Here is a 9,851-nt window from a genome sequence, read left to right as displayed (position 1 = left end):
TTCCCACTCTTGCAGCTTCTTTGCTATGAAACTAGTTCATAATTAAATTGGCAGTAGACGGTGAGACCCTCCTTACACTTGTTCTTAGTTTGTGCAGCATATAATACACCTTGTCACCTTTACCGATTCCCACACTCACTCAGTAAGAGGGCCTCTAGTTCAGGCTCTTCTGGATAGACACCATGCTCCAACATGTGTTTCTCAACAGCAAATGCTTTATCAATATCTTCACTACGGCAAAAATAATGCTACAAGTATTAGGGTGTACTAGGGGTATTTTTGGTAGTCCTATAGGGTATACTTAGTTAATTTTATATTTTAATTAAAATATTATGGTGTACTTAGATCATATGGTGTACTCAGTTAATTTTAAAGTTCATTTAACAGCACTCTTAATTTGACGGTGAATTTGAAGTCAAACCGATTATTCACTTTGACGGCCGTAGACGAAGTGGATTGTGGCAAATCAACGGTTGACAGCCAAAAAGGTGAGGGCGTAGTTGATGGTGAAGAGGCTGCAGTGCATGGTATAGAAGCCAGAGGAGACGGTGAAAGACAACCCGCACTGAAAGCAAAGGTTCTGGTATTCTTTCGTCTGTTTCACGCGTCCATAAACCCCGCCAGATCAGCCGTTGGATCTGATCTATCTTCTTGATGAAAAAGGCAGGCTGCTGCACTTTTACGCTTAAGAAGCATCCATTGACTCTCTCTCTCTCTCTCTGTCCAACAACTCCTCCCTCACCGACAATTGCTTGCATCATTAATCATATGCGACAGCTTTCTGGTGGGGTTTAAATCCCTAAATGCCAAAATTGCCCCTGAACTAAGCTTCCCTTCAAGTCTTTCAAAATAATCAAGGAAAATCACGTTGAAAAATAAAATTTTATTATTTTGGATGTCTAACTATGACATGATAGCCTTGCTGCACATGCATGTTATGTTTATAGATTCATTTTCCGACATTAATTGGTGACAGAATCATTGTGTTTTACCTATTCATTTTTTTATTAATTAACAAAGATTAGAACTATTGACATTCTCTTGTAATTTTTGTTCTTTGTTTGCCAACATTCTCTAATAATTTTTCACACCATACCTTAACATAATGAAGAAAAAAAATGATCAAATAAAATACAAAGATGTACCATAACGAAAAAATTCAACCTCGTTCGATCAATCAAAATTGAACCTAGAATCCGTCATTTTCTTATCTTAGTTCTAATGTCGCTTGAGTTACAACTCATCTTTTTTATTATTTTCAATTTAAATATTCAATATGATGAACTGACATCATGTGTTTCCACATATTTCTAATTTCTACTACGCCAATTAAAAATGTCATCAAAAGAGAGGACATGAAATGAAAGATAAGTTGAACTCCTTTACAAACTCACATCATTGAGCAAATTTTGTTTTACTTTTCTTTTCTTTTTTTTTAATGCACTTCCAATTTCACTGTGCTTGACCAACACTGGCTATTTTGGGAATTTCGTTATTACAGATGAAATACCCACATTTCAGGTGAGCGGTGGGAAGTAGCTTTCTGTTGGTAATAAATCTATTCACTATTTTATTATTTTCTTTCATTTGTAGCTTCTTCACTTTATTCAATCATTTTTTCACAGTTGTTTTGTTCTGTGTATTTAGAGGGAGAAACAGAGAGACAGAGTAGAGCAGGCCGAGAGAGAGAGAGAGAGAGAGAGAGAGAGAGAGAGAGAGAGAGAGAGAGATCTGAGAAGTAATTTCTGAAGCTAGGTTCTTAACTAATAACCATGGCGTCAAAGCTGTTGTTGATTGCAGTCTTCATCGTTAATGTCATTGCTTTTGGGCTGGCTGTTGCAGCTGAGCAGAGGAGAAGCTCTGTAAGTTCTCTCTCTCTTTCTTTCGCTTCATATTAAGCCCCTTCATTGTTATTGCTTGTCTTTTTAAACATTGATTCTTTTGCTGAACATATTAGTATATAATTGAAGTTTTTTTTTTCTGTGTTTGTTTGTTGATATTTACTGTTTGTTTGCTAAGAAAATGCAAGGAAAGACAGGAAACTCGATATGTTGTATTTTAATTGTTTGGGATTGAAGAAGATAAGAAGCAATCCATTTCTTGGATGGACCTAATACTTCAACTTAGGTATTTGGATCAACTCGCCATAGACAAAGAGGGGTTTTTCAAAATAGTGAGAGGCAAGAAAATTGTGTTCTTGCTGACCCGAATAAATTGAATCAACTCTCTATGGCTTGTTATGTGTTTTCAAGAAAATTTGTCAAATTAACCTGTTCATGCATATGAGTTTCTTGGAGAATTTGCCATGAATACTTCTGGAACAAATTGTAATGAATGTTGTGAAACATATAGAGGCATATGAAATTGAATCATACAAATAAATTCGATTCCAAGAATAAGATGGGTGTTCTGAACTTGAATGACAACTTGTTTTGTGAGATTTTCCAGCCAAATAAGAGAAGTTAACCTCTTTCATTCAGAGTGGTTAGTTAAGCATAAAAGTTGTGGTTAAAATTTTAGTATTACCCAAAACTTCCCACTTATAAATCTGGATGCAATGATATTTTTTTTCTCTTCTTATATTTCTGGTGTGCCGTACCTTCTATTTGGTGTTCTGATAAAAACTAAATTTATAGTTCATTTGTTTTCATATCTCAAAATTATACAGTTTTCCCCTACCCACCAAAGTTTGAATTATAAAATCTTGACGTGAGCCAATTTAGTTATACTTAGCTTTATTGAAATACAGGAGTTTTGCCTTGGGTTGGGACCTTGACAATGTAGTGATATATAACAGCTTGCTGCTTGCTATACAATAGTAACAATCCAATCGTGCCCTTAATGACAGGCAAGGATCGTTCAGGATAATGAGGTGAACTACAACTATTGTGTCTATGACTCGGACATTGCAACTGGCTACGGGGTTGGTGCATTTTTGTTCCTCTTGGTAGGTCAGGTCATTATAATGGCAGCAAGCCGATGCTTCTGTTGCGGGAAGCCATTGAGTCCTGGAGGGTCAAGAGCCTGGGCAGTCATCCTTTTCATAACCTGCTGGTATGACTTATAACATACCAAAGAAAACTTCCATGCCAAATGGATCGATTCAATTAGCTCAACATGGATGTTCATATAATTGCAGACTGAATTTTGATTTTAACTTCCACACCAGCATTTAAGGTTCACATCTTGCAATGGATCTTTACTTATACATTTTTTTGATGTGTTTCTTAACAGGATATTTTTCTTCATTGCTGAGGTGTGCTTGCTGGCGGGTTCCGTGAGGAATGCCTACCACACCCATTACAGGACCATTTTCAGTGAAAACCCCCCAGATTGCCAGACATTGAGAAAAGGAGTTTTTGGTGCAGGGGCAGCTTTCATCTTCCTCACCACAATAGTTTCTGAGTTCTACTATGTTTTCTACTCCAGAGCCAGGGGAAGCTTCCAGCCATATGGTGGAGAGGCTGCTGTTGGTCTGGGAACCTTCAAATGATGCCATCCATAATCAATGTGATTGATTGATGATCATTAGTTTGTAATAGATTTGAGATTTGACTGTAGTCTGGCCTCCCCCAGTTGCATGTTTTGAGTTGCATAAATATGTGCTAAGGGTTCAGTTGAGTCTGTATTATAGTGGTATTGTACTTCACATTCTTTTCACTCTATTGTGAAATTCTTTTTCTTTTTTTTTCTTTTTCTTTTTTCTGATTGTCAAATACGGTATTAATAATAGAAAATCATTTCTTGTGATGTTATACATGCAGAACTGTTTACAGGGAAATGCTTGATATGTTAGAAGAATATTATGATTTGCTTAATACGTGTCAATGTATGATTAGCTTAAACATCCCATAATTCTAAACTAAGACATGGTAGGAGGGACGAAGATTCATTTCCTTCCTCATTGTGTGAGAGGGCAAATTTTGTCACACATAGCCTTAGCTAGATTTGTTGTCAATTGAAGTTTTTCAATAGTTTAAGGTGACCTCTGATTTATTCAGCACGTCATTGTTGTTGAAGTTTTGAGAATGCGAGGTGAGGAGATATTACGTCTTTGTATGCTTTCAATTAATTAAAGAAACCTATGGAACAACTTATAGAGCTAGCAACGGGGTCTAGCACATTGGAATGGGAATGGAAAGGGTCTTGACTTGCAGCCTAGTGGAAAGAATTTTGACTTGCAAACTAGTGGTTTTAGATTCAAACTCTCACGGCACCTTGACAGTGTATGAGAAAATATCCCCTTCCAATATTACTCGTATAAAAAAATAAAAAATAAAAACAAAATTTTATGTGCTTTGTATGACGATTTTGCAATGAATTAACCAAAGTTGTGTGAGGATGAGGTTAAATTTATGATAATTGATTAACCAAATCATTTTGTGTTGTTGCCTCCACAACTATATTTTCTCGTATCTGACCCTAACCTAAATATATGCAACTGGATCATCCTAGACCTTTTTTTTTTACTGACCAATCAATCAACTTGGACCTTTTAGGATATGGAAATCTCCCAAATAAAAAACTTATTAATCAACATAGATTTTGATGCAAATTCATCTGCCGGCCCACATTGAAAATGGGCTCCAGATATCTTGTCACCTACAGGCCTGTAGCCCACAATTTCTCTCTGACATTTTCCGCTTTGTATATTTGAATGTGTCAAACTAAAAGCATAAGCAGCTTTGGGTCAGATTATACATATCAAATGGCTTATGCAAACATAGTGTAGGTGTTGTGACCAAAACAAAACAAAAATGGTCGCTGTTTATTTGTCCTTCCCTTGATACATTGATACTACTGCAAACAATTCGGAAGTTGTTTGGTCATATAAAATGTGTATACGAAAAACTCAGCTTGTTAAACATAATTGAAACGAAAATGTGGATAATCAAATTACTAAACTATTTTCGATTCAAGTAACATCTAAATAAGACCTCTATAATCATCAATCGTAACGACTAATCTAAATTTGTGTTGGGTTACACAAAAATTAGTTTAAGCTTCTTAATAACTTGGAATCCAGTCGAAATGGAACTAGACAAAGTATTAAAACAAACCCAGCAATCCGTTATATTCCTTTTCTCTTTGTTGGTTTCTAGCTAGTGGAATTCAAATGATCAGCCTCATCTCCTCTCACTTAAATGCCAACAACCATTTGAGCCTTTTTGAGGTCTAAATAGAAACTTCAAAGTGTCAGTGTCTTGATGCAAGAATGCAGCTTTTCAAACTGTACCAGAGGGAGGCCCTCTCGAGGCCCTGCCCTAAATTGTACTTGGCATATAGGCTGCTTGGCTCTAGTTTGTGAAAATTTTGCTGCCACCAAAAATCTGAGATCCTCTCTCCCCCTCTCCCCCTCCCCCCCAAAAGTGATCTCTGATCACGCATAAAAGCTGCAGGTTTTGAGGTAACCATTGCGTCACAAAATTTGATCCACTCTCCTGCACAATATAGATCTTCTGAGTTTGAAGAAGAAATATGATGCACCAAAATCGATTTTGAGCCCAAGGACAACGATGCCTTCTTACAAATCAGCATGGATTGTGGGTTAGGTTTAATCCCGCAGGGAGTTATCTTGTTAGGAAGCCAAAATAAAAGGACAACACACGACATATGAAAGAGAAATACTAATCATTATTATAATTTCATACGCGCGTGAGCGACTGTCAACTGTTGATGCATGTGTAGACTTACATTTAATATATTTTAAACTCGCCCACATTTACCAATTTTCTTGTGTATGTATGCATGGAAATATGATGAATTAACTTTCAGTTTTCACACTTATTTGTGCTAATATTACAAAATTAGAAAGACAAAAAAAAAGGGTTCAGAAATTATTTGATATTTTGGTTCTTTTCAAAACAGGGGCCTTGGCACCTTAAAAATCAGCAGAGAAATTAGGTTTAATTCCCGAGGGTGTTATAATTCTATTGTTAGCAATCAAAAGTAAGAGAGAAAACATAATATAATAAGAAAGAAAAATGCATAATTACAATAAATAAGGGCGTATAGATGACTAATCAACCATTGATGCATGTCTAATCATATGCATTTAAGATTGTCATGTTCCTGTATGAAACAAGAAGGGGGGAAAATTCCGGAATGATTGATTCATGATACTTTGATGCATGTCAAAACAGGGGCGTTTCTTTTTGTTGAGCAGAAAATAAGTGAATCTCCAAAATTGTCAAAATGCCAACCCTCCATTTATGTTTCCCCTCTTCTGCTGCTTCTTTTTAATCTTTTAATTTAATTGGGAAAATAGTGCAGTGCACATGCAAGCTTTAAACATGCTAGAATATGTTACATTGTCATGTCTCCTTATATAGCATGATTGTAGCTGCCACATGCTCTCAGTTTTTTTCTGCAGCAAAGCCACTTTTCTTTATTCTTCTCATAATACATGCATAATACATACATGCATGACGATGACGATGATGATAATGACGACGCATATCCAGAGGGTAGTTTGGTCTTTTTTCCGTGTCAATTCGGAAACTTTAATCTGAGAACATTGTGTGGGACAGATTTGATGAAATATGAAGCAGTGTGTGAAGGGGTTTTGTTGTGGTTTTCTTCAAAATACAACCAAAAAGAGAATAAACCCATTATTAGATTGCTGCATCTGCATCTTTCGAATGAGTAATGATATGCTTTGCCACCTTCACTGTCTAATAATTCATCACATGATGCATGTATATGACTCGGACATTGATCTATCATTTTTAAAAGGGCAAAATTTTATGGTCCTGCAGGCTCTGGCAAGTGCTTCTCCAATCCCATGTATAGTCATCATTTGCATGCATTTACAACTGCTGCACCAACCCAATAAGTCAAATTGCATCCCAATTAGTCTAAAACACCACACACAACCATTGACATCTATTCATACAATGCTTTAAAAAGTTCTACATTGTACATATACCAGTACCCGGAAGAAAAATAAATAATCAACCTTATTAATGGTTCAGATTCAATCGCATAAATATCTTATGTTATCAGACAGTTTGACAAGAGAACATTTCTCCTTTCGTCTGCTTATCTAATATCTACGGACCCCTTTCTGTTTAGACCATAAACAAAACCAATTTTTTTTCTCATATCTTAGATGGCTCTGTGCTCAGAACCATCTAATTCTTGTTAACTATTATCTGTCCTTAGCAGAATATACATATATATACACATCTGGTGTGGCAGAGGGTATTTAGTTTTTTTATATATCAGGTTTTAATTAAAATTACATGAAAATGTCCAGCAATAATAATTCACTAACCCCCATGATCTGCTGTCGTATCAGCAAATCAGCAACAGTATAGGATCTTCATGCTCCTTCTGAAACAGTTAACAATGGTGGTTTTGTCACCATTTTTTTTTATGTCTTTTCATCACATGAAGGGATGATTGATGAATTAAAATAATTAATGTCCAGTTGATCAAATAAAATTAGTATAATTACTGAGTGACACGCATGACAATCTGATGATGGGAATATAATTAAATTTAAAACCCAAAGCATAAGCATATTGTTATATATATAATCAATTTTACTAATGGCATTTCAATTTCCTCACTTATCCTCAATGATATGCAATGCATACTTAATCAAGAACCTGTTTCACGCACAAACAGGCTGTTGGGAATCAAGCCACGTGGTGTGTTTGTTTATATATAATATGATATTTATGTCTCTAATCTGGGTTTAGTCTTTTAATAATAACTTAATTATCATTAATCAATCTATATTTACGATTGTGGAAACCCTATAAAGCTAAGCAAAATTTTGCTTAGGTAATGAGCAGGAGGCTTCCCTTTCATTTCATGTCAATGACAACACCGGCTCATCTAATTTATTTTGAATTAAAAAAGATAGTGGAGGCATTGTGCAAAAGCTTCCTTCCAGGTCATGAGCAAACCAAGCCTTAAAAAACAAATAAATAGTTAATTTATACATAATCCGGTGTTTTAAGTAATTATACTTGCAGTGTGGCATTGGATCCATTTTTGTTTTTGCTGTAGGGCAGCAAGATGCTAGTTATGTATCGATTTTTTTAGGCCGGAGATTTTTTCGCTTTTCTTTTGTCCACTTACACTTCCTTTTATTTTTTAATATTTTTTTACTATAACATTTAGGAATGTGTAAGTGGACAAAAAAAGAGTGTGAAATAATTTCCAACAAAAAAAATGTAAAACGGACAAAAAACGAGTGTGGAAAAATTAGGTCCCGTTTTTCATATCTAGATTTATTTAAAGAGTTTAATGGGAACAAGAATGTTAAGGGAATAGATTGTTCTAATGCCCATTCAAGCAAGTTTTGATGCTATTTTCAATATATGTTGAATAAAAAATGTGTGGAGGCCTACTTTTTCCTTCCCCTTCTCCACCATCAATATGTTTTTATAGCATTAATTTGTCACTCCAACAACTAGCAAAGACTACGATGTAAAACAATTCATTAGACGGCACCGGTTGAAATCAAGCCATGTGTCTTAAATATATTTGTTTCGTCTGCATTGGATGCCTCCAATTGTCATGAATCTAGTTTGACAAGAAATCCATGAATCCTACTGAGTACAATTAAATTGCTGTTTTTATAAAGCGAAAGAAAATGTTGTCTTATCAGACGTGATGTACCTATATTGTTAATTTCACTTATGAGTAGTTGCTTTAACAAATATTTGTTGTTTTGCGAAAAAGATTTATTCAAGTGAAAGATGACCTTAAGAGCAGTTTTAGCAGAAAAGGCAGGGGGCGAGTTGAGGGTGTTTTGAGCCCAAATCATGTTTTTAGCAGCAAAGGCTTGCCCCGGCAAGAGGTGGGGGCCACGAGCCTGGGCTGGGCCGAGAGAGAGTTCAGCCGGAGCGCGAGCCTGAGTTTTGGGCTGATGTCATCATTGACGCCAAGTTGGCGTTAGCCCACTCATTTGAATTTTTTTTACGGTTGCCATGTGGCGTCGTCTAGGCTCTCCAATCGGATTTTTTCCTCCAATCCAATGGCTGACAATTTTTTTCAATAAAAAACTGAAAAAAAATACCATAAAATTAATGAATTTTTTTCTATAAATACCGGCCAAATTTTTTTTTGAAATTTATATGAAATTTGAAACCGAAAAATTTATCCAATTATGAGATATGAATAGTATTGACACGTCGGAACCCAAAAATCTTATCGAAAATATTATCAAAATTAATTGTTTAGGTAAAAAAATTTGTGAAAAAAAAAATTGAATAGTATTTGTCATGGCAAAGAGCAACTGCTGGAAACACACATTGTTTTTTGCAAAGCAGCCACTATTCACGTGAATAGTAACTGCCCTGGCCCCCCCTTGCCATGGCAAAGAGCAAACTGCTGGAAGTGCTCTAACTTGTAGATTAATAGTCTCAGGTTCGAATTTTCATGGAACATTGGCAATACTTATGTGTGGGTGAGAAAATCTCATTTTCCTTTCTAACTTAACAATATATCTTGTCAAATATCTGTTAAAGAATAATTACTAATTGAAGAGTTGCTTAAGCCGTTAAGATGAGTAGAAAAATAAGAGTTGCAACAATCCACGTCGCTAATAGTAGAAGTCCATTACGGAATGAAGTAGATTTCTTTTGAAGTATAAAGTAATGTGTGAAACATGCTTGCCCAGTGCCCAGCAGAAGCTCCTCAAAGTGCTTTTGAAAAATGAGAATTGAAAGGTGAACAGGATCATAGTTTTGCTATAAAAAAAACTTTAATCAAAGAGAGAGTGGAGCACCAAGTCGGTGAGAAAAGAGGATATCTCTGCTTTTGTTTTTGCTTGGGCCTCCATGACAAAGCACCAAGATCCTTTAGGCTATCATTTTGACAAGTACCAAGCCTCA

The 9,851-nt window shown here is 35.6% G+C and overlaps 1 protein-coding gene across 1 annotated transcript; it reads left to right on the top strand.

The window, feature by feature from the left end:
* The first annotated feature begins 1,640 nt into the window (after positions 1 to 1,640).
* Positions 1,641 to 3,757, top strand: LOC117626479. Its single transcript, XM_034358194.1, has 3 exons — positions 1,641 to 1,862; positions 2,849 to 3,054; positions 3,235 to 3,757. The coding sequence occupies exons 1-3, from the start codon at positions 1,773 to 1,775 to the stop codon at positions 3,491 to 3,493; spliced, it is 555 nt and encodes a 184-aa protein (XP_034214085.1). The 5' UTR covers positions 1,641 to 1,772; the 3' UTR covers positions 3,494 to 3,757.
* Positions 3,758 to 9,851: the final 6,094 nt, after the last annotated feature.

Source organism: Prunus dulcis, chromosome 4 (assembly GCF_902201215.1).
Source record: "Prunus dulcis chromosome 4, ALMONDv2, whole genome shotgun sequence".
Taxonomy (NCBI): domain Eukaryota; kingdom Viridiplantae; phylum Streptophyta; class Magnoliopsida; order Rosales; family Rosaceae; genus Prunus; species Prunus dulcis.
Note: the sequence above shows the minus strand (reverse complement) of the source record. Positions and strands in the feature narration are given on the sequence as shown.